Genomic DNA, 24648 nt, shown 5'->3' with positions numbered 1-24648 from the left:
CAGGAGCGTTCTCCTAGGCGATGGTGACTGCGAGTGCTTGGTGGAGGGGCCTTTCTCAGCTGGGGCTGCGGCTGGGGGGCTGGAGTGGCCTTGGCAGCCTATCTGCCCTGAGGCTGCTGGACCAGGTGCACACACACAGCCTCATACTTCACGTGTGCGCGCACACGTGTGCAGAGACCGGGATGCCGACACGTGCGCGCGCACACGCACACGCGCGCACACGCACACGCGCGCACACGCACACACACACGCTGTGGCTGAATGACTGGTCAGCTGACAAGTAAGGCAAAACCCGACCCTTCCCAGATGCCGACTTACCAGGAGGGATGGAGGGAGGAGTCGTGGACAGTGTGTGACTTGACCAGTGGCACGCGCGCACACGCACACACACACGCTGCCCCCCGGACCCCCACCCCACGAGCCTTCCCAATAACCCCCCTGCCCGAGTGGCTGGGGGTTCCCACGTCGGGCACAGGGGCCCTGGCACCAGCTGGGGAGGCTCCCTCTAGCAGGATCCCTGCCCCCTGCTCCGAGGTGTCTCAGCTGCCTCCAGGGAGCAGAGGCCAGGCCCAGGGCAGGCCTGCCCCATGCTGAGCTGTGGTCTGGTCTGGTCTGGCTGAGCCCGGCTCTTTCTGCCCAGCTCCTTGCCTGAGTCCTCACAAAAGCACCCCACAGCCCCCATCGACAGGAAGGCCAGTGGGACACTGGGTGGGGCCTCGGAGCCAGGACACGGAACCAGGGCCCAGGAGGGGGTTGGAGGGTGGGAAGGGAGGAAGGAGTGCTCTCTCTCTGTCCAGCAAGCCGTCGGGCAAACACAAGTGGGCACCGCTGTGCCCGAGGTTCTGGGGTACGTGCAGGTACAGGCACCCAGTGGGGGGGGCGGGAGGGTGGCCCTGAGGGAGGGGGGGGGACCCACGGGAGCCCACAGGCCCCCACACCCGGGGGAGAGCAGCCGCCCAGGACAAGCGACCACCCAGACCAAGGTCCAGCCAAACAGCAGCTTTATTAGTGATGCTGGAGTCTTTCCATACCGTACAGCGTGCGCCCCAGTATTCCCCAGGGTTTCCAGGGAATGCGTTGGGGCGTCGGGACAATACTGTGTAGCATTTACACTGGGATGATATAAATAAAGCTTTGGTGTATAGGTTTCCAGGAGAGGTTAACACAGGTTAACACTGCGAGACGAATACTTCACACAACACCAGCTGTCAACGTGAACTGGGTTTTTGGCCAAGGGGTAACTTCTAAATGATGAGACGCTGGGGGCTTCTCCAGGCCCCAGCAGTAGGAGGGGGCGTCTAAGGCTGAGGCTCCGCTTGACCCTGTCGTTTTGCCTTCATCTGCAGGTACCGCCCTTTGCCTTCCTCAAAGCGCTTCTTCTCCTCCTCAGTCTCGGGCTGCGGACCACACACAGAGAAGCAGGCAGGTTAGAGAACCTGTGACTGCAGGCGTAGCCTGGGCCCGCCCCGCCCCGCCCCTCCCGAGGGCACAGAGAAGCCTGCCCGGGCCCCATCTTCCTGACAGCCCACAGCGAGCCTCCCTCCCCGTGTCACCTTCCACAGCAGGCCGAATCCTGAGCCCAGCGCCACTTTGGTAATGAACTTCAGCTGAAAATGCAGTTGGTGATGAAACGCGGCAGGGGAGGCCTAAAGCACAGCCGAGCCAGAGCAAGGAAAAGGGGGACCCCCACGTTTGCACCACTCCCAGGGAATGCCAGCTGCTCTCCGTCTCTGCCCCGAAGCGAAGTGGGGACAAACACCGTGCTGGCTGGGTGACCTTGGGAAGGCCACTTTATTGTACCAGGAGTGAGCGACCACACTGTGGGCGGCGCGCCCTGGCCAGCACAGACGCCTAGGAAGTGGCACCTGGTGTCCTCCTCACCTCTTCTCTGCTGCTTCCTTCCTCTGAGCAACCTAAGGAGCCAGGTCCCCGAGTGACCAGCGGGACTTGGCCAAGGGCTGGGTTTTGCCCAGGACAGTCCTGGCTTCTGCCTGCCGACCCCGCAGGATGGCGAACGGCGCCCCCTCTCGCTCTTGAGCGTGGCCTGGCCTGGCCACTAAGTGGTGCGGCCCTGGCCGGAGAGGTCCACTGCGGCAGCATCAGGGGGTCACTTCCCAAGGCCCCATCTGTCCCACCGCAAAGTTCTCTCTCGCCGCCCGGGGCCAGGGATTCGGGCTTAAAGAGCTGTGCTGATTCCTCTGGGACGACACTGCCTTGCGACACTTTGAGGGTGTCTTGAAAGCCAAAGAAATGGGGCAGCTGCCCTTCATCCACAATGACACCAAGCCCTAGCAGCTATTTTTGGCCCAAGGGTTTTACAGACAAATGGTATATTGGCAGAAGAGAGAACGATCAGCCAGAGGATGGAATGTCAGGTCGTACCAGATACTGCCTCGCCTTCAGCCTCCTCAGGAACTGTTCCCTAAATGTCAGCAGGTGTAAACTGTCAAACCTTGCGGCTCAGAGCCAGTAGAACATCGGGGTATCTGAAGCACTGGGGTCGTGGTCCTTATGGCGGTTCCGGTTCCCGTCTGAAGAGTCTCGGGGCACACGTGGAAAATGGTGGCTTTTCCAAGACGCTTTATCGAAGCCCTGCTCTGGTTTCACCTCTGGCTGACTTTTTAAAAATAAAATTTGAGGCTACTCAATTTGACTTGAAACAGCACAGGGAGATAAACTGTTCTATCTCAGCTTCAGCAGGCAGTTCTAAGCGGGCAAGACTCCCAAGTCCTCCAGCCCCTGCTGCCCAAGGCACCCCACTCCACATCCTGCTGGGCCCAGCCCAAGGTTTCTGCACACATCCAGGCAGAATGTGCTAGATCGGGGCCTCTCAAATGTTCACGTACGCACGAATCACGAATCACTTGAGGATCTTGTAAATGTGGATTCTGACCCGGTGGGTCTGGGGGTCAGAGGCTAAGACCCGTTTCTTTTTTCTTTTTCATAAATTTATGTATTTATTGTTGGCTGAGTTGGTTCTTCGTTGCTGCACACAGGCTTTTCTCTAGTTGCGGTAAGTGGGGGCTACTCTTCGTTGCGGTGCGCAGGCTTCTCATTGCGGTGGCTTCTCCTGTTGCGGAGCACGGGCTCTAGGCGCGCGGGCTTCAGTAGTTGTGGCACACGGGCTCAGTAGTTGTGGCTCGCGGGCTCTAGAGCACAGGCTCCGTAGTTGTGGCGCACAGGCTCCGTAGTTGTGGCGCACAGGCTTAGTTGCTCCGCGGCATGTGGGATCTTCCCAGACCAGGGCTCGAACCTGTGTCCCCTGCACTGGCAGGCGGATTCTTAATCACTGCGCCACCAGGGAAGTCCTGAGACCCGTTTCTAACACGGGTCCAGGTGATGCGATGCTGCTGCCTGCAGAGCACTTTGGGTAGCAGGACCCTGGCCCCTCCCCATCTCCATCCCTGTTCCAAATGGGGGACAGCCAAAGCGGCCAAGAATGCAAGGTCAAGGCCACCAGGCTAGAACAGTGGGGGCTTTTCCCTCCCCCTCCCCTATATGGAACTTGCTTGGCATCGCTGAGGAGACCTGTGGCTCCCATCCACCTGCAGCCCGAAGGCACAGCCCTTCCTTAGTGGGAGGAGGGGTGTAGCCGGGCTTCCTGCCTGCCTCGCAGACGACCCCATCAGTGCCTATGGGGTCCCAGAGCTGGGAACCGGGGAGTCGGGGCCGGGTGGGGCTGGCCGAGAGAAGAGCTGGAGGAGGGCAGTGGGGGGTCTGGACCGCGTTCCAAGGTTCCTGCCAGCTCTAAAAACCCGCCCGTCTCCGCTGGGGTTCTGGAGCAGGCCCTCCTTCTAGGTGGTGGAGTTGCCATCTCGGGGGCAGGGGAAAGAAGGCAAGGGCTTATTAGAGAGAAAAAGATTTCTCAGAAGCAAGAGACTGTGAGCTTGGCCTGGGTAAGGCAGCAGGACCAAGAGGGGGCGGCTACCAGGCCCACTGCAGAGCCCCCCGGAGCCAGGGCCTGCCTCGCGAGACAGGCTTCCTGTTTCTCCAGCCCATTAGTGGTCTTGGAAACCAGCAGATGTGGGATTCGGGTGAGAACTGGGTCCCTAAGTGCCAGGGTCATCAGCCAAGTGCTCTTGGGTCTCCAGGGAGCAGGGAGGGGACCCAGGGAGGGTGGCAAACGGCCCCGTGGAGCTGCTGGCGTGAGGTCAGGAGCTGGCGTCCCATCTGTCAGGCAAGGATGGCCCACGTGAGGCCAGGGCCTGGGTGGGGGCTGGCACTGGGACTGAGGAAGGGATGCTGGGCCCGGGAGACGCCCGGGGAGCAGCCCACCCTCTGCGGGCACCTAGCCATTGACCCCTCGGGGCCGCCCACACCGCGCACTTGGGTTCTTTCCCTCGAGGACGCACACCACTGTTCCGTTTGCGTTGACACCACTGCCTGCAAACTTGCGGCCGGAGCGCGGGCTCTGTGGCCTCCTGCATCCCGGGTCTCTGTCTCCCAGCTCCAAAAGGGAGATGAAGCCTTCTTGATGATCTGTGGCCAAACGGGTCGGGAAACCTGAATGCTAATTAGCCTCTCCCACCTAATGATGCACACAGGTCAAAATCTCGAAGTCAAATAAACCTGTTCAACGGTGTTTAATCAGGGCTGTCCCACAATGATCTAGCCAGGGACCCCTTTTCCTAAGGAACCTCACTCTCATCTTGGGGGTGGCCGAATGGGAAGCGCTGCCCACCCTCTCCTGAGGTCAGCTTGCGGCACACCCTCAGAGCTGGCCAACAGCCGGGCACAAAGGCCCACCTCACGTGTGAGCCCAGTTACACAAACGTCCAGAACAGGCAACTCAACAGAGAACACAGATTAGTGGTGGCCACGGGTTGGGGGAGGGATGAAGACTGGCGGTGCGCTGTGTCTTTTGTTTTTGTTTTTTTAAAGAAATGCAAGCATTTCTTTCTCGCTTTTTCTTTTTAAATAATTTATTTGTGTATTTATTTTTGGCCGCGTTGGGTCTTCATTGCTGTGTGCCGGCTTTCTCTAGTTGTGGCGAGCGGGGGCCACTCCTCGTTGCGGCGCCTGGGCTTCTCATTGCAGCGGCTTCTCTTGTTGCAAAGCGCGGGCTCTAGGAGTGCGGGTTTCAGTAGTTGTGCCTCGTGGGCTTCAGTAGTTGTGGCTCGCAGGCTCTAGAGCGCAGGCTCAGTAGTTGTGGCGCACGGGCTTAGTTGCTCCGCGGCATGTGGGAATCTTCCCGGACCAGAGCTTGCACCTGTGTCCCCTGCATTGGCAGGCGGATTCTTAACCACTGCACCACCAGGGAAGTCCCTCCTCTTTTTAAAAACTTAACTAATTAATTAATTAATTAATGGCTGCATTGGGTCTTGCTGCCGTGCGCAGGCTCTCTCTAGTTGTGGCGAGCGGGGGCTACTCTTTGTTGCGGTGCGCGGGCTTCTCATTGCGGTGGCTTCTCTTGTTGCGGAGCACGGGCTCTAGGCGCGTGGGCTTCAGTAGTTGCAGCTCACGGGGCTTAGTCGCTCCGCGGCACGTGGGATCTTCCCGGACCAGGGCTGGAACCCGTGTCCCCTGCATTGGCAGGCGGATTCTTAACCACTGTGCCACCAGGGAGGCCCAGATTGTACATTTTAAGCAGGGGAACTGTACGGCGTGTAATTATATCTGAAAAGTACCCCGGAGGTACAAGTGCCACCCTAGTTTACAGAGAGTCAAAGGGAAGGTTCAGCGGGGCGGTGCCCCACCCAAATCCGGGCACGTGAGGGAGGGGCACCAGGGCAGGGGTGATGCTCACTGAATTAAACCAGGCACTTTCCCTGCCACGGCGCCCAGGCCTGGATGCACGCACTCCCCACAAGCACACAGCCCACCCCCTGCGGGACCCTGCCTTGGGGAGCTGACCCGCTAGCTGACAACACACGGGAACAGAGGTAGCCGACGCAGCACTAGGAACGGGACAAGGGCAGGGACCAAAGACAAAGGAGAGCAGAGCAAGGTGGTCTCGAGGGCCAGGTCCCGGGGAGGGTTCCTGGGAGGGCGTGCGGGCACCACCCAGCCCATGAGAGTCTGTGTAACAACCCAGGAGGGGTCCAGAGCTGTCCCGCTCCCCTCCCACCAGCGAGGACGCGGGGCAGAGGCTGAGCGAGCGGCCCAAGCGACAGCCGCTAAGCGGCAGAGCCTCGGTTTGAGCTGCTGCCGCCCTCCACACCAGCCTGTGCTGACGGGCTCTCGGGGCGGGCTGTCGGTGGGCAGCAGGGCACACAGTGGCCCTCCCGTGTCACCCTGGTGACCCTCCAGAATGAGCCTGGAGCCCCCTGGGCCTGCAGCGGCCCAGCCCCCGTGGCTCTTCTCCATCCGGGAGGGGACAAGCCGGGGCAGGGGCGCGTTCCTGTGCCAGCCTTGGAGCCAGGCGCCTCCCCGAGGAGCTGCCTGGGCGCTAGAGGCGAAGAGCGGACGGGCGCTGCGCCTTCCCCTTCTGCCAGGTCTTGTGAGAGCCAGCGGGCCAGATGCGGCTGCCCGAGCGTCCCCCGGGTCTCCACACACACGAACAAGAACGCCGGCCCTGCCGTCACATTTGGGGCCACGACCCCCATGCTCTCCGCACGCTCACGAGGAATGCCCTCTCTAGGTCATAAGCTCTGGGAGTGAGGGGTGAATGTCTGGGGGGAGCACAGCATCTAGAAGCCAGGGGAGGACCATGTTGGGTCCTCATCAGGGCCGGTTCTGGGGCAGCGGGCGGGGTGTCCACTTCCGGGTCGTGCCCGCACGGGGTGGGCGCCTCGCCTGCCTCCCCTTGTCCCACCAGGCCCTGATGTGCAGCTGTGACGAGCCCAGCCCTCTACCGGGTCACCCCAGACGACTGCAGCTACTCACCCCCTCGGCAGCCAACGGGCCACCACGTGTCCAGCACGGGCGCACCAAAGGCTCTGGACTCTTCTCTCAAAGCATGACCTGAGGAGGGGCCGGGGCCAAGGTGCAGGTACAAGACAGGGTACATTCTAGTCTCTGCTCGGTGGAGGGAGGGGCCCGCGCCCGGCACTGGGCCTCAGAGCTGCTGCCCCGAGTCTCTGACGTCCAGTATTCTGCGGCTAACTCGTCAGCCAGGAGCTGCCCTCGGACAGACCTCCCGCCGCCGCCTGATGATGGATGTACAGGCAGCTGGCCAGCTGCAGAGCGTGGCCAAGCCATTTGCAAGGCCTGGGAGGAAGGAGCCAGGCGAGGGCTCATCCCTCTTCTTGCCTCTGGGGACGGTGGCCTGTGCTGCACGTTCCAGGCTCTGAGGACTCGGTGCTGCCACCCCAAATGCTGACGGCCCTCCTCACCGGCCTGCCCTGGAAGGGGCCCAGCGAGGGCACACGTTTATGAAGACAGGCCCTGGCCGCCACCCCAGGGGGAAAGAGAGCCCCAGGTGAGCAGAGCAGCCTCTCTGCTCTCTGTGGAGGTGGGCGCCCTGCCCTGCTGGCTGGTGGACACTCAGCCTCCCCAGGGCCACGAGCTCTGATAAACAGCTCTCCTGGCCAAGTGACTAAGGGGGGCCACCACTTCCCTGCTGGGCACAGAGCTGACAGAAGGAGACAGATGGCTCCCCGCACGCGGCCCCGCCCACGGCCCCGCCCACGGCCCAGCTGCCACCTCCTCACCTCCTCGCAGCCCGCCTCCCTCCATCCGGCAAAGTAAATAAATACATAAGTTGTTGGCTGTTGCTGTTTTTAATGGGCAGAAGGACAAAGCTCCTCCATGGCAAATCACATTTTCCCCCAAGAGCCTGAAGCTGTTGGCAGGGAGGAGGGCTCACGACCCCCCCACAAGTGGCTCTCGGCAGCCATTCCCCCAGCCTTGGGGGGCCCCCTGTGGGTATGAAAAAGGAGAGGTGACAGCAAAGGGGCCCACAGGCCGCTCAAGGCGTGGTGACCCCTGTTTACCTGCCTGGCGGAAGGGACAGTGGAGGGGTGGTGAGGACCACAGGGTCACAGGGACCTGCTGTGTGGCCTCAAGAGACGCTGCCCACCTCCCCAGGGCCAGGTCCTCCCACCTGTAAAATGGCGTTCTCAAGGAGGTGACGTGGCAAAGGGTTTCCCGCAGCGCCAGTGCGGGCCGCTCTCCGCGCACGGCAGTCACACCGCGTGCGTGTGCACACGCTCGTGAACTACTGCCATCACGAACGGCCTTGGAGACCAAGTGCGCCCCTGTCTGCCGACCCGTAGCCACTGCCCTGCGAGGAGGGCGAATGGCCCCGGGGGTCACCTTAAGGCAGCTGGGCCTCTGGAACGTCACACAGCCCCAGGGACGTGGGGGTGAGGGGAGGGTCCCAGGGCCGGCCCCTCTGTGCCCCGGGCACCCCGCTGGCTCCCGCCAGCCCCCTGGCTCCGGGCCTCCGATATGCATCTTCTCCCCCTCCCGCCCCCCCCCCCCCCCAGCGCTTCCTGCCAACGCTGTCTTCCGGGCTCCCGTCAGTGCAAACCAAATGTTTTCCATTTTGCATTTTCTGTGCTTCCAGAACACACATTTGGAACTTGGCAGAGAGGGTGAGTGACTAAGTTCCACCCTGAGTAAAATCAAGAGCCTGTCCTTTTTGTAATTAACGAACGCCTGGTGCGAAGAGGTTTCCCAGTGGTGATATAACGACTTCCTGTGAGCCTGAGGGACGCAGACCTTCTTAATTAGGAAGCCATGCGGCACAGCCTCTCCCGTCTTCATAACAGGGAGACAAGAGGGGTCTTGGGACACTCATGAAGGCTATTAAGACGTCCTCCAACGACTGGGGCCCTTCGGCGTGGCACGGCAAGGGGCTCTGTGCATGGTGGTGTCCAGGAGCCGCCAGCCCCGCAGGCAGCTGTGTCCCCCAAGTGCAGCTCCACCTGCAGACCCCGACCCCAGGGGTGCTGGGCTGGGCACCCGGGAAGCCGCTTTCCGGGGGTTCAGCTCCCAGCGGCCGCAGGCTGGGTCTCACCACCACCGCCGCCAGCACACGCAGCCCCAGGCTTCCAATGACGGGACCGCCATGGGGAGTTGTAGACACCCTCGCCAGGGGCTCCCCTCACCCCACAGCACCAGCTCAGCCCCTGAAATCACTGCCCTCGTGTGCGGTCACGAAATTCCCCTGCGGAAGGGCCAAGCGGAGGCTACGGAAGAGGCAGGGAGCTCGGGCGCTGCCTGGGAAAAAGGGCAGCGACGGGTACCAGTCTCCCCTGGGAGAGGGGACACAGCCCCTGCTCACAGCACTGGCCCCTGTACCAGCTGTGTGGACACGGCTGTCCCCACCAGACGACAGCTATAAGGTCCTCGCCACCTTTTTCTGAGCCCTTCCCCCCGGCTGGGCCCCGGGCAGGGGCAGCGTCCTCACCGCAAGCCTCTGGCCCGGCGTGTGCTCACTCGTGTCGGCGTCTTCCCTGCTGTCTGTCTGAGGCCAGCACAGGGCCTGAGACACGGCGGGGCCCAGAAGGCATTTGCTGAGTGAACGAGCAAACCAACGAAGACTGCAGCAAGAAAGCCTGAATTCCAAATCAGTGTGACTGTCTGTGTGCGCAAGAGTCTGCCCAATGGACACATTCGGGCAACCTCTGTCCCCAAGCAACTCCAGAAGGCTCAGACCACCCAGGGGCTCGGCAGGGGCCTGCGCTGGTGACAGAGGCACGCCTAGGGGTGGACCACCGCCTCCCGCCCCCGAGGAAGCATCTCCTCCCCAGCTGGCAGGGCCGGCGTGCTGTTCTCTGATTCCGTGTGTGCCCGTGAGCGGGGAGATCCTTCTGCGTTCTTCCTCCCACTGCGGGGTTCCGGGGTCCGTTCCTTCCCTGCACCTTTGAGCACGGGGTTCAGGAGTGTCCCCGTCCCTGGCGGGCCTTTGCCAGGGGACTCCACGCCACCTCACAGAGAAAGCACAAGGCTGCCAAGAAGCCACGGTTCTCACGTGGGGGGGCGGCCCTGTGGTCCACCCCAGGATACACCGGGCATGAGCTCACCCTCCTGAAAGACCCTCTCAGGTCCTGCGGCCGCGGCCCTTGCCCGGGCCCAACGACCTTCAGCCCTCTCCCCAGCTTCGAAGCCACCTTCCGGGGGGGCCGCGGTGAATCAAGGCTGTCCCGACGCCAGCAGCTGGGGCTCTCCTCTCTCCGCTGCACCCTCTGCCCACGGGCCTCTCTTCCTGCAGTCGTGTTTCCGGCACCATCCGGGGTCAGGCCTAACAGTGCCCCTGAGAGCCTGCCTCGGGCTTTCACCTTCTATAGAAATCACAACAGCTGGGGTCACCTGGATTTGGAGACACAGCACTGAAGTAACAAGAAGCTGATGTTCCAGAGGTAGAACCTACCAACGTTTTAACGAGAAAAAGTGTGTCATCGGTGCACTGGGCCCTCTTCTGGAGAGCTGGCTGTTAAGCGTGAATTGAGCGTTCTCCAGAGCGCGCTGCTACACAAAGGGGCCGGCCCAGAGCCGCCAGGGACACAGGATCCTCAGGAGACGTGAAGACTGGACGGGTTAAGATGGTCAGAGGAGGAGTCTGGGCTCACGGCAGAGCGGAGGTGAGAGCCAGGCTGGCGGCGGCCGCACCCTCTCATCCACGCCCCCTGTGGCACCCACACCCCTGGTTCCAGGGGCAGGTGGGACTCGCAGGCCACTACAAGTTCCCAAACACCACCCATTCAGGGGACAGGAGCAGCTTCAGGATTCTGCCATTTTCCCATGACCAGGCAGACTCCCTGCTAAGCATCCAAAGCCAAGGGAGAGAGAGAGAGAGAGGACATGGGGTCAGGAAGCTTCGTGAATATTCTAGTCCCCGCCTCGCTCCTGTGGACGGGCACAAGGGCACCGCCTCCCTCACTGACGTGGCTCCCGGACCCTTCCAGGAGCAGACGAGTCAGTCCTGCTGTGCTCCAGAACGTCCGAGTTTCTTAAATCAGGGAGCAAGTAGAAATCATTCCAGCGCACCGAATGTCTGGGACAGAGGTGTCTCCCCAAGCCGTAGGGCCACCTGGGGCCCCCAGCCCAAAACAAGCCCCGTGTGAGGGCCCTCTTCCCTTCCCTGGGGGTGGGATGTATGCTCCTTCCGCCATACCAGGCTGTAAAGGGCAGGCGTGGCCACGGCTGGGGGCAGGTGGCGGCTGCCTCTGTTGCTCAGGCTGCATCTCAAGGACCGGGCCCTGGGGAGCGTCCAGGCCCCTTCACCTCCAGCCTCGGGTCCTAGGATCGAGGAGCTGCCCGCTGCCGGAAGCCTTGGCCCCGTGCTTCCTCTTTGGTGCAAAGTAGCGAGGAGCTCTCTGGTTAGATCACGGAGATGGCGCCGAGACCACAGAGGACCTGCCGGCCCGGGGTGGCTCCAGTGGGGAAACGGAGGCTCACAGGCCGGAAGGGGCTGCCGTGGCCAAGGGGCTCCAGGTCGACGCCATGTCAGGCCCGGCCACTGGACTCTGGGTGAGTCCCTGCCAATCACTGTCACTGTGGCCTGTCTGTGGGCTCGGACAACCCACCCTGACACCCACCGGGGAGGCAGGCTGGCATCTCGTGAACGCTCAGCTGCCTCCCAGGGGTCCATCGTTGCTGTGGGCGCCGGGGGCGTCCACCCTGCCGGCCCCCTCCCAGGAGACAGAGCATGGCCTCGCGGGCACCTGGCCCTAGGGAGTGGGCGCTCAGGAAACCTGGTGGCGACTGGCCCTCGAGGGTGCCCTGAGGTCCGGGTGCGGCGTACAGTGGAAGCACTCACAGCTGCGAAAGCACAGGAGCACACGTTTCGCCGCGTTCTTGCCGGAGCTCCACCGGCTGCGAGAGGGAAGGCCGGCTGCCTCCCCGATTTCCTCACTGCCGCCGCTTTCATCCTGACTTGTCACTTCAGTGGCTGACGACGGAGGCCCCAGGGTCCAGGCCCCTGTCCTCCGCACGCCAGCTGTCCGTGTGGACCGGGAGGCGAGGGTCTACAAGCAGCGGCCAAGGCCCCCGCGCCGCAGGCCGCTCTGTGGTTTGGGTTTTCTGGGAGCCAAGCAAACCGGCTTCGGAAAGACCCTGCTCCGCTCGCTGCCTCCACGTGCCGTGGCCGTGCCGCTCGGCTCTCTGGGGAAAGCGTTCCTATTCCAAATGACCCACAGAAGCAGCTGTGAACGTGCTCTCTCAAAACCCACATCGCCTGCGTGCTGGCGATGGAGCCCAGGCTTCTCCCTTGTCGAGGGCGCGACCTCTCCCGCACGCGAGTCTCCTGGGGCCTCGGGGGCTGCGGCGCCCACGTGCGAACCAGAGAGAACGGAGGCCGGCCTTGCGCCCAGGACGGGCTTGCTCTGGCTTCAACAGAGTCTGTCCATCGGGTTCTCACGCTTCTGGAGACTGAAAAGGCGTCCCCCACCCAGGCTGGAAAGTCGCCCATGGGAGGCGCTGGGGCCAGTCTGGAGCGCGTCCCGGGGAGCCACCGCAGGGCGTTCCCCCACGTCCATCCATACCACCTCTCCGCACTGGACGGTGGTGCGGGTCTGTCCACCACCCCCGAGGGCAGAGGGCACGGCCACAGGGAGGCCTTTAGAGCGAGGCAGGGCCTGGGCCCGGCTGGGTCCGCGTCCCGCGCCTGCCTCCTCTAATAAGCAGCCCGGAAGCGCCGGCAGCTGCCGGGCGGGCGCGGCGCAGTAGGCCCTCCCCGGCATAAAATATTCATCAAGAAGAACTCCAACAGCCACGCTGCCTTCCGTGTCAGCCGGGCCCTGGGGATGGGAGCTAAAAATAGACAGGAGGATAAGTGCTGACAGCAGGGGTGGGGAGGGCTGAGCCCCGACGCAGGCACACGTGGGCTGAGAGGCAGACAACGTGGTGTCAGTGGTTTCCAAGTGAGCGCCGCGGAGCCTGGGCTGGAGGCTAGGGAGTCTGCCCCCCCACCCCGAGAGGCTATTTTTATCCACATCGGTGGGCCCCAGGACACCTCAGTGAAGAATCAAAGCCCATCTTTAATTAGCAACAATAGCCTGGATCGACATGCAGCCGGCCAGCAGGAAGATGTGGCCACTGCCAACCACCGGCCCCTCAGACCTGGGAATTCAGTCACCCTCCCTTCCCCTTCATTCAAGCAGGTGACTTTCCCCTAACCCCCTGCAGCCCCTCCTGCACCGACCCCCCGACCCCCAGGTCCCTAGGTTTCTGGAAAGGGCACAGACAGCCCCCAGGGTTCACAGACCAGCCCGGCCCCATGAGAGCGTCCCAGCTCTGGGAAGGTCATGGGCTCCTCCACAAAGGGCTCTCCATGCGGACTGGAGCCCAGGGCCGGAGGCTCTCCTCCTTGAGCCCGCACTGCTGCCCCTCTACCCTGGCTGCGGCACTGGTCTCCCCAGCAGCCTGAGCTCTGGGGTGCGGGCAGGGCAGAGGGGGTAGCCATAGAGAGCTCCAATCAGGCCCGAGGCAGCTCCTGGGCTCCTGGGCGGGCGCACACTACAGCCGGCTACGGCCGGAATGCAGACCTTGCCGGGACACCCTGTCCACCGGCATGTACTCTGTGGGAGCCTTTTCAAAAATGAAGACGGTCCCGACTCCTTGGCTATCCTTGGTCTCAGGGCCATTTGGGGTGCCCTGCAGGCCCCACTCTGCCTCAGCTGACAGTAGAGGAAAGGGCTCGGATGGCCGGAAGGCTGGTCCTGGGCCAGGCCTGCCCTCTAGCAGCTCGGGGGCCTCGGGTGTGTCCCTGCCCCTCCTCTCCCGCTACAAGAGGCCAGCTCGGCCCCCAGCCCTCTGAGTTCCTTTTGCTCTCTCTCCCACCAACTCCAGGCCGGTTTCCAGGCCACGGCAAAGAGTCTCTGGGTGATGGAGTGGGCGTGGCGAGTAAGGCTTTATCCAGAGAGGGGAGGGAAGGTCATCAAAGGAGGAGATATCTGAGAAACGGTGGAAGGAGCTGCTGTCGTGACCATCTGAGGGAAGGTGTCCAGGCAGAGGAACAGCAAGTGCAAAGGCCCTGAGGTGGGACTGAGTTTGGGATTTGAGGAACAGAGGCGGCCGGCCTGGCTGGACCCCGTGCCGAGGGCACCGAGGAGCTGCTGAGCCGCTGAGCAGTTCAGGCAGGAGAGGCGGCCAACGCAATTCTGTTCTGAAAAACTTGCCGGGATGCAGCGCAGAGTCAGAGTGAGGGCAGCAGGAGTGGGGGAGGGCGTACAGCTTGGGGCTGAGCAGGAGGGAGAGGCCAGCCCGGTTCCCAGGCTCACCGGGAGGGAACCCACCAGGAGGAGTGGGAGTTTTGTGGGGAGGCGGCTGGGAGACAATGGTTCGGATTTGAAATGCCTGCTGAGACCCTGTGGAGAGAGGCAGCCGTGGCAGCACATATGGGAGAGTAAAGCCAGGAGGCCCGGCCCGGTCCCAACCACCCAAGGAGGGCAGGGTGCAGGTTGGGATCTGTCAGAGCCCCGTGTTTCGGGGCCCTGGGGTGGCCATCTGGACACTCAGCAGAGGCCCCCTCAATGAGGCGTGCCAACGCCAGGGAGAGGCCAGTGAGATAAAGACAGAGAGTGTCCTTGGATCTGGCCACCCTGCTGGAGCCTGGAGGCTGGGGAGGCGGGTAGGACACAGGTCAAGGGCTCGCCTGTGTGGGGCAGAAACTCAGCATCCAGGAGGGAGATGCTGTGGGCAGCCGTGCCGACAGGTGTCCCCCAGGGGCCCTGTGGCAACATGGAGAGAGATGGAACACGGGTCTGGGGGAGAACAAGGGCGAGCCTGCATCTGGGGGCCAAGACGAGCAGGCAAGGCTCCCAGAGGAAGGGGTGTGAGACCCAGAGACACGTGGTTGCGAAGGTCAAGGCGGGAGGAGGCCAGGCCTGTGGACAGAGGTCGGGGGGACGCGCGTGCCTCAGCCGAGGGGCCGAGGCGGGGTGGAAGCCATCCTGCTAAGCCATCAGGATGGAGGGCAGGACGGGCACCCCGGTCCTCCTGCTCCGACGAGGCGGGCCCAGGGCCCCGCCTGGGGGGGCAGTGGTGGGAGGCGGGGAGGAGGAGGGATGCGAGGCCGGGGCTACAGCGCTGGGGACTCGGGAGGGAGAGGCCTAGGCTGCCGGACCCTCCACCCCTCCCCAGCAGCCTGGGGTCTTACGTGGGGAGCTGACGGTGCAGAGCCTGCCTGAGGACGGTGCCCACCCTGGCTCCCCTTTCCTTCCTTCCACACGGTGGAGCCCCCCCATCCTCTAAGGCCAGGTTCACCAACCCTGCCCTGTGCAGCCTCCCCCTACGCCGCCCCCCGACTCACTGGAGCCCCAGGGTGGGGACCCAATGCCAGCGAAGAGCAAGTGGGGGGCGGGGGCGGCCTGCAGAGGACGGGGGAGGGACAGGAGAGGGCCCAGCGGGCAGCCGAGGCTCCTCTGGCCACGGCAGGGGCCTTGACGAGGCCAGACGGCTCCCCCACCAAAGCTAGGTGCTGCCCCTGTGGGCCTGCGGGGCCCCAGAGAGGAGCGGGGCTGGGGGTTTAGCATCTCCGCTGGGGGTTTAGCATCTCCGCTGGGGGGGTGGGTCAGCATCTCCGCGGCAGGCCAGGCGGCCATCCTCAGCCACAGCAAGGAGCGAGCGGGGGCCTCGCGCCCGCCTGCATGAGGAAGTTCTCCGAAGCGCAGTATGTTTATCCTTACGGAGGCTTCCAGTACATGCTCTTTGCCAGGAGGCACAGGAGCTGCGTGGGAGCAGATGCTGCAGGGGCCCTGGGAGGCTGGCGGGGGGCCTGAGTCGCCTGCCAGTCGCTTCCACACAAGCATCAGGCGCTCGAGACCCTAACCCCCGGCCCCTCCCCGGGCTTCTCGGCTCCGCACCCGCACCCCAACCACCGGCCAGGGCTCTGGCTTCCTCTTGGCCCCCTAGTGACAGACGCAGGGTCTGGCTCAAGACAAACCAGGAGCAGCCTGAACGGAGGCTTTCTCTACACCCAGGCTCCCGCGGACCGGCTGTGTGACCTTCCCCAAGTGCCTCAGCCTTGCTGGGCCGAGGGTGGCCAAGAGAAGCAGGCAGAGGACTCAGAACCTGCGGACACAGGGCCGCCCTCCAGGCGGGGGCACTTACCCTGACCGGCATAGGTAAGGAATGTGTGAGGCTCATAAAGCCTCAAGGCTTTATAAATAAATATAAATATAAATAAATATAAATATAAACATAAATGTGTGAGGCTGTCATCAGCCTCAAGGGGAATCTGGAGGCATCGTTCATTCGTTCACTCGTTCATTCCTGCATCCAACACACAGTCGCCCAGTGCCTCTGAGCTGGGCCTCCTCGCCACCCTGCCCCCACCGCCGCGCCCCGCCTTGACGCTGGCCTCCTCGGGCTCCCCGACTCCCGGGCTCCCCGACGGCTAGCACGCGCCAAGGTGTTGGGATTACAGCTCCCACGACCGCCCAACGCGGCCCCCTGCCCCACTGGCCTTCCTGGGGGCTCCTGCCCACTCCCCGGGCACCACTCCACGTCCGCCCCAGGTGGAGGCCACCGGCCCAGCGCGCTCCCCCGGCTCCCCCGAGCGTCCACGCCGCCTGTCTCTCCTCCTGGGATTGGCTTCAGGCCTTGCACACGGCAGGATTCACACATTTTCCCAACCGCACCCACCAAGTGCCAAGACTGTTCCGGCCCCAGTGAGCCACTAGGAGCACATGTGTTCCAGTTCGTGGAGCTCAGTCCAGTGCGGGAGGGACAGCCGGCAAATGAGCGGCTCCCGCAAGCCGGGGCGCTGGTGCTTTGGAGAAAGGCAGGGCGGGGACGAGGCCAGACCGTGGATGGGGGTCTGGCGTGGGGCGGACGTGAGGGGGTGGGAGCCCCGGAAGTCTCCGGGGATTGTGGCCTTGAGCGCTGGGGGCCTGTGGGCGCCGAGAGCTGAGGAGGGGGCCAGGGGCGAGAGGGGGGGAAACTCTTACATGTTTAGTGAATCCAACCTTCTCTTTCCCAAATTAAGAAAATGCTAGTGACTCACCTGTGCCGCCCAGCTCCCCCTACCCCGCAGCTCCAAAAGCAGCAGCCTCTTGGGCTGGGGAGCCCAGGACGGCAGCCGAGCAAACCCTGCTGGTGGCTGAGACCCACCAGGATCCGTGCCTGGGCCAGAGCCCCCAGCCCTGCTCCGGGTGGCGGCCGCCCGCCTGCCACTGCTCTCTGCACACCCAGGGCAGAGCCTGGCTGGGGAGCCAGGGCAGGGAAAGGCCACGAGGCCCAGACGCCCAGCCCCGAGGTGCACGGCTCTGGCTTGGCCCCATGATGCAGGACACGCAGACCAGGGCCTCCTCGAGAGCCCACCCTGGGAGGGTCCTCACCCCCACTCTGGCGCTTGTACACGGTGCCAGGACCCGCAAGGCGGCGTGCGTATCCCACGGAAGGAGCTCGTAAGGGGCGCCTCTCACCTTGTCTGCCCAGTCCCTCCCCCACAGTCCGCAGGGACGGGGCCTCACGTTTGACCTGCCCCGCAGCCAAGGTCGCTGGCCCCTCAGGAGCTGAGCGGACCCCGCTGCCCAGAATGGATTCATGTGGCTCGGTTTCTCCTGGAGGCCCAGCGAGCGCCGAGGGGGCCGGCCCAGCAGCGGGGGCAGCTGCCCCCAGGGACACACGGGCCGGAGGGGCCACTCACCACGAGCTGGGGCACAGGCAGAGACTTGCCCTCCTGGCTCAGGGACACATAGGTGAAGAAGGCACTGGCGGCCCGGTAGCGCTTCTGGGAGTTGTCCACCACGGGGTCGGAATCCACCAAGACCTCGATCTCCATGGACTTATTGCTGGTGAAGGTCACGCGCCCAGAGATGGTGATGACACAGCCTGCAGAGCACAGACAGCGGGTCAGGGAAGCCTCGACCCAGACCCAGGGCGGCCAGGCGGCCGGGTCGGGCTGGGCAGGGAGGGTGCAGAAATCAGCAGTACCGAGGAGGCTGGAAGACACTGGGTTAGACAGCACAGACCAGCCTGCTAACCGCCAGGGCATCACAACGACAGCACATCAGAGCCCCTGAGTGTTCACCTTTCTAGTTAGTGAGAGGGCGTTTCCTTCACTTACGGAAACATTTAGAGCCGGAGGGATCTTGGTGGCCACCCAAGCGTGGGTCTCTATTCCCCGGGAGAGGCAGCGTCTGCTGGAAGGATGCTTCCAGCCAGTCCTGCCCCTCGGGGCCAGCCCCCAACCTGCTTTCAGGTCCCTCCGCAGGTTAAGGGCAAATCTGCACTGTCCATGCTTTGGCCTTACTTGTGCCACTGGAGCCACACGGCCGCCCCACCAAGTTGCTCTGAGCGCCACTAAAGAACGTTCCTCCACCCTCCCCGCCGCCGCCCCCCCGCCCCAGCTCCCTGGCTCCAGCGTTCCCGACGCTGGTCTGAGGGCAGCGTCACACGCACCGTCAGGCCAAGCTGCCACGCTGACCGTGGTCCTAAGGCCCCCTGGAGCCACTGTCTGCACTTCAGCCCAGGTCCTCCTACTCTCTGTGCAGGTGGGACTGCATCTGGCCCGTCAGGCCCCCCTCCCCGTCAGTCTTGCCCACTGGACCAGCGCTCTCCTCTGAGCTGCGGATCTGCCCTCCGACACCCCTCCGCGGCCCTGCCGGCGGTCAGAGTGCCCAGGTGCTCCCCACCATCCACACCAGCAGTTTCCCTCGCAGACAGTCACACGTTCCTGTAACACTGTCCTGGGGGTCCACTCTCCCTCCGCCCTGCCCCAACCTCTCCGCACTCCCCACGCCCCTGGGTCCTGAACATCTACCCTAGAGCATCTCCTCTGCCCCCGCCCTCCTGGTCACGGGCTCCCAACTACCACTGGCCTTGCCCTCCCGTCCCTCGACTTCGTCTCATGGAGCCCAGCTTTTCGCGTATAAACGGAAACGAGTTGCCTCACGGGGTAACTACGGGGCTGGCATGAAACGAGCCAGGTGCCAAGGCTCCTGCCTGGTGGTAGGAGGCATGCAGTGCGGTCATTACCGCCGGCAGTGCTGTTTCGGACCCTGACGCAGCACTAATCCTTTCCCCTGACATGCGGTCAGGGCCACCATCCCAAATGCAGCCTGGTTCTGGGCCGGGCTCAAGGAAGTCCCCGGCCAGGTCTGACCGGTGCTGACTGAAGGGACCTTTGAACACCCCAGGAACCCCAATGTCCCAGCTCCATGGAGACAGGCCCCCACAAAACATGTTTAGAGACCAAGAGGACAGACAAGTTGGGGCAGCGGGTGGCTGTTAGGGTGGTGAGCGCGTGGGCAGCCAGAAGCGGGAGCGGTTATCCGTGGCACACAAAGCACCTGGGCCCACCCTGGGAACAGCCCCCACGGCCCGCACGGGCCGCTTCCAGGAGAGCAGGAAGGGGAGGTGGGCATCCCTGCCTGTCCCCATCGTACCATCCCCGGTGCCAGCCGGGACCCTCTCACCCACAACCAGACAGAAGACTTGGGGCCCATGAGCCGAGAGGCAGGGAGGGACAAGGCCCCCCCCACAAGAGGAAATCCGCCAGAACTCCCTGGCCAAGGGGCAGGGATGCGGGGGCAGTGAATTCGGGGCATTTCAACACTGACCATTTGTTCAAAGAACAAATGGAAACACACCCTTGCTTTGTCTCCTGTGCAAGCCCCCCGACCAACCACGTGGCTAATCACGTCTCATTTCGGGTAGAAATCCGAAGAAACTTCTAATCAAAAGTGATTTCAAACAACGAAGAAGTTGATTATGAGCATTAGACACAAGAGGACGCCATCTTGAGTGTCACTCATGGTAGGAGACACAGTGATCACTTCTTTTTTAAATTTAAAAATTTTTTTGTACGCGTTGGGTCTTTGTTGCTGCGCGCGGGCTTTCTCTAGTTGCGGCGAGCGGGGGCTACTCTTCGTTGCGGTGCGTGGGCTTCTCATCGCGGTGGCTTCTCTCATTGCGGAGCACGGGCTCTAGGCGCGCGGGCTTCAGTAGTTGTGGCACGTGGGCTCAGCAGTTGCGGCGCACAGGCTTAGCTGCCCCACAGCAGGTGGGATCTTCCCAGACCAGGGATCGAGCCTCTGTCCCCTGCTTTGGCAGGTGGTTTCTGAACCACTGGACCACCAGGGAAGTCCCTGATCACTTCTTAAAAGTCGGGAAAACTTCAATTATAGCCAAAACACCAGCCTCTTCACCTCTCAGAGATGGTGACATCTTTATTCTCACAGCCCACAGGCTTTATTTACCACTGGCTGGCCACCATGGGAAGGTGCTTGAAAGTTGAAAGACGGACTAGGTCGTTGAGGGCCTGGGACCTAATTTGAAACTGACAAGGAGAGACCCCCGTGCTGCTGAGGGCCTCCCCTTCCCTGATCCTCGGCTCAGAAGGTGCACTCTGGGGTCTGTGGTCACTCGCTGGGGATGGGGTGGTCAGAAGCACCTCAGGGCAGCTCCGGCCACGTCCATGGTTCGTCACCTCCCAGATGCTGGGAAGGTTCCCACCGAATCGCTCACCTCCTGCCTCCTCCTCTCCCACCATCCACTGCAATATCACTAGGCTCCCCCAGCACCCAAGAGTGTAGAGAGGCCAGTCCACAGTGGTGGAGGGTCCCCAGCAATGGGTCCCAGCTTTGTGGGAATAGACACCTCCACCCCACAGACCCCACGCCGCCCCTGCCCCATTGCCCAGCCCGGTCCACCCTCTCACGGCAGCTCGGGCGCCCCCCGTCACTCTCTTTCTAGAACAGAGCTCCTCTCCTTCAGGGTATCCAACCCCTTTGATGGCCTGTCTGATGTCTGCCTCCCTCCCAGCCTGGGAACCCCACGAGAGCGGGCGCCCCATCACCCCTGAACCAACACGCAGCCCTGTGTGGACAGAAGGCCACTGCAGACTCCAGCCGGATGGGGACACTTCTGTAGACCCTTCGCCTCAACTAGCACCGTGGCCGCCCTCAGCCCGAGCAGAGCCCAGCACGGCCGGGCTCCTTCCACCCTCCCCCAGGCACAGAGGTCAGAGCCGGGGACACTGGGGGCGCATCTGAGCAGGGGCGACCCCAGCCCGAGTCTAGCTTGGTTGCTGCTCGCTTTGTCTCAGAAACTGCCAGAGCAGCCACGACCCGCCACGTGCTCGAGGGCGCTCCGTGGGGCGGCGGTGAGATGTGTTCCGCCCTGACTGAGTGGTCTGAAGTGCTGAGACGCTGCCTGCGGACTTTTCCACTAGGTCACACGTCCAAATCCGCCCAGAGGATGACTAGTTTATTTAAGAGTGGGGTGACTGGGGCTTCCCTGGTGGCGCAGTGGTTAAGAATCCGCCTGCCGTTGCAGGGGACACGGAGGACGACTAATTTATTTAAGAGTGGGGTGGTGGCACAGTGGTTAAGAATCCGCCTGCCGTTGCAGGGGACACGGGTTCAAGCCCTGGTCCGGGAAGATCCCGCATGCCACGGAGCCACTAAGCCCGTGAGCCACAGCTACTGAGCCTGCGCTCTAGAGCCCGCGAGCCACAACTACTGAGCCTGCGAGCCACAACTACTGAAGCCCGCACGCCTAGAGCCCGTGCCCCACAGCAAGAGAAGCCACCGCAAGGAGGAGCCCCACGCGCTGCAATGAAGAGAGGCCCCACTCACCGCAACTAGAGAAAGCCCGCGGGCAGCAACGAAGACCCATCGCAGCCAAAAATAAATAAATAAATAAACAAACAAACAAATAAATAAATAAATATATACACACATATATATAAAAGAGTGGGGTGACTGGGGCTTCCCTGGTGGTGCAGTGGTTAAGAATCCGCCTGCCAATGCAGGGGACACGGGTCCGAGCCCTGGTCCGGGAAGATCCCACGTGCCGCGGAGCAACTAAGCCCGTGCGCCACAACTACTGAGCCTGCGCTCTAGAGCCTGCAAGCCACAACTAGTGAAGCCCATGTGCCACAACTACTGAGCCCGCGTGCCACAACTACTGAAGCCTGTGCACCTAGAGCCTGTGCTCCACAACAGGAGAAGCCACCGCAATGAGAAGAAGCCCACGCACCGCAACGAAGAGTAGCCCCCACTGGCTGCAACTAGAGAAGGCCTGCGTGCAGCAATGAAGACCCAATGCAGCCAAAAATAAATAAATTAAACAAACAAATAAATAAAGAGCTTATGGTTTCTTTGTCAATATAAGCCTAATACATTAAAAGTGGAAATATTAAAAAAAAAAAGAAGAATCGTTCCAAGAAAGTAATACTAAGCAGTGACATTTAAAACAAAGCCCTCCCTTCCTTTTTCTTTTTCTGCAGCAGGCACAGTTACACTGGGCAAGAAGCTGCTTCTGACGCTGTCTAAATGAATAAAATGGGCGACTGTCTCCACAAGGGAGTTCCAGCTCTTCAGCTGGTGAAGAGCACGGCAACGAAGCCCTGCCCCTCCTCCCTGGGTCCCCAGGACGTTAGCAGTTGTGCGGATCTGACACTGAGGTGTGGCCACAGCCGTGGCCGGCCAGCCGGGGAAGAAGGCCTGGGTCACAGCTCAGCACCCCCAGCATGTGAGCCTGCCTGAGAGGCGGGTACTCGGCTGCGCCCACGGGGACCCCAGCTCCAGCGCAAATGCTCTACGAGGGGCGGGGACGGGCCTGCTGCCTCCACGCTCACCCCTAATGCCCGAACCTCAGAGGTGCCATGTCCTCGGCTGGGAGGCTTGGGACAGAGGTGGGGTACTTCTTTTCATGCTGCCTTGAAACCCCAAGAGCCGAGGAGCCCCTTGCTCTCAGGGTAAGACCCAGGGCAGGGAGAAGGCAAAGCGCAGAAGCGGGCTGGAGCCCTACCTGCCACTCTGTGTCAGCTGGAAGTTGCTGTGGCAGGTGGAACGAGGGCCCCCAAACATGTCCATATCCTAATCCAGAACCTGTGAAACTGTTACCTCACACGCAGAGGGACCTCACAGGTGAGATGAGGTTAAAGATTTTGAGGTGGGAGCTTAGCCTGGGTCACCAGGCGGGCCCCGGGTCATCACAGTGGTCCTCACAAGAGGACGGGAGAGCCAGGAGCCGTGGCAACAGACGCAGGGTCCGAGAGAGGCTGCCTGCTTCGAGGATGGAGGACGGGCCACAAGCCAGCGAATGCACATTGCCTCTAGAAGCTGGAAAAGGCAAAACACGGTTCTCTCCTAGAGCCTCCAGAAGGAACGCAGCCCTGCTGACCAAGGAACAGCACTTTTCATTTTATTGACTTTTAATTATAACGGAAACAGCCACGTGTGCCTACTGACCGCTGCGGGAGGCGGCACTGGCATCGAGGGGCTCTTGCAGGCAAATGTGACGTAACCAGAGGACGGAGCTGCTGGGAGCGGAGACTGAACTGTCTGCCTCTGGCTGTCCGAATTCAGCAGGAAAGGGGGCCCCTGGGCTGAGGCCGATGAGGGGGGCGCGAGCAGAGCCGGGCCTTCCTTGGACTGGGCGCCCCTGACCGCGAGAACCCTCAGCCCTGTTTCCAGCTGCTTGACGAAGGCAGGAGTTTCACACACAACTGTGGGCGGGGGCGGGGGGTGGGGACGGCGGCGGCTCTGGCGGTCCAGTGCGGGCGTCTAACACGGATGGCACTGCACTGATCAGCATCACCCGCCGAGGCTGACGCCCCCGGCCCCTCGCAGCGGACGCCATGTGGTTCAAGCCCGGTCGGTGGTGGGAAGGCACCAGGGCTTGGGGCTGAGAGCTCTGGGCCTGGAGCCGACTGTCCGGCCTCCCTGCCAGGCTCCCCCATGGAGCAGCCCTGCGGCCGTGGGCAGCTTCCAGATCGGAAAAACGGGGATAACAAGAGCTCTTGTCTCACACCCCTAAGTGAGGGGTAATCGTAAAAAGCACTTTATTAGCACAAGGTCTGGCACTCGAAAATGAGCAACGTTTGCCAGAGTTAAATTTAAATAGATGGAGCGCCTGCAGTAAGCAGAGCTGTGAGCTCATCTGTTTCTAAATCACGGTCGAGCTGCCTGGAGGGGCACAACCCAGGAGGGCTGGCAGGTGCCCCACCGACTCCCCCAGCACCCGGGGCCCCTTCCAGGGCAGATTTCAGCAAGAGGACAGGGATTTGGAAAAGAAAACAGAATAATAAAGCACTGTTCTTCCCAAGGCCACGTTGTCAAGTGTTGCAAACTTTAAGAACAGCTCAGCGTTTAAGCTCCAGAGAGCTGGGGCACTGAATGTCCTTAAGAAAAGCACGTAATCAGCAAAGTAACTTCGGTATTTCTTTTCTTATTTTTATTTATTTATTTAAAAAAATTTTAAAGTTATTTCTGAGATATAAATTTTAAAGTAATAACTAGAATTATGACTTATAACATTAAATCAGAACATATAAGATTTTTAGAAACTTCATGTAATGTCTGAAACATTTATATTAACATATTTCCATACAAATAACCCGAAGAAAGTTTAGTATTAGTTATTTTTTCTGTTTGTTTTTTTATACGGCAGTTTCTTTTTTTTTAATTTTTAAAAAATTAATTTATTTTGGGCTCTAGGCGCGCGGGCTTCAGTAGTTGTGGCTCGCGGGCTCTAGAGCGCAGGCTCAGCAGTTGTGGCGCACGGGCTTCGTTCTCCGCAGCGTGTGGGAACTTCCCAGACCAGGGCTTGAACCCTTGTCCCCTGCATTGGCCGGCGGATTCTTAACAATTGTGCCACCAGGGAAGCCCCTGCAGGTTCTTATTAGTCATCAATTTTATACACATCAGTGTATACATGTCAATCCCAATCACCCAATTCAGCACACCACCATCCCCACCCCACCGCGGTTTTCCCCCCTTGGTGTCCATACGTTTGTTCTCTACATCTGTGTCTCAACTTCTGCCCTGCAAACCAGTTCATCTGTACCATTTTTCTAGGTTCCAC

General features: G+C 61.7%; 1 protein-coding gene across 1 annotated transcript in view; it reads right to left on the bottom strand.

The window, feature by feature from the left end:
- Positions 1–1022: 1022 nt before the first annotated feature.
- The window catches only part of ACOT7 (acyl-CoA thioesterase 7), a 98430-nt gene continuing 74804 nt past the window's right edge, over positions 1023–24648 (bottom strand). The window contains exons 8-9 of the mRNA XM_024125766.2: positions 17480–17664; positions 1023–1397 (exon numbers count right to left, since the gene is read on the bottom strand). Coding sequence (XP_023981534.1) covers positions 1299–1397; positions 17480–17664 — 284 coding nt within the window. The 3' untranslated portion in view covers positions 1023–1298. The remainder of the gene's footprint in view (positions 1398–17479; positions 17665–24648) is intronic.

Source organism: Physeter macrocephalus, chromosome 3 (genome assembly GCF_002837175.3).
Source record: "Physeter macrocephalus isolate SW-GA chromosome 3, ASM283717v5, whole genome shotgun sequence".
NCBI classification, from domain to species: Eukaryota; Metazoa; Chordata; class Mammalia; order Artiodactyla; family Physeteridae; genus Physeter; species Physeter macrocephalus.
This window is presented reverse-complemented; position numbering and strand designations above follow the sequence as displayed.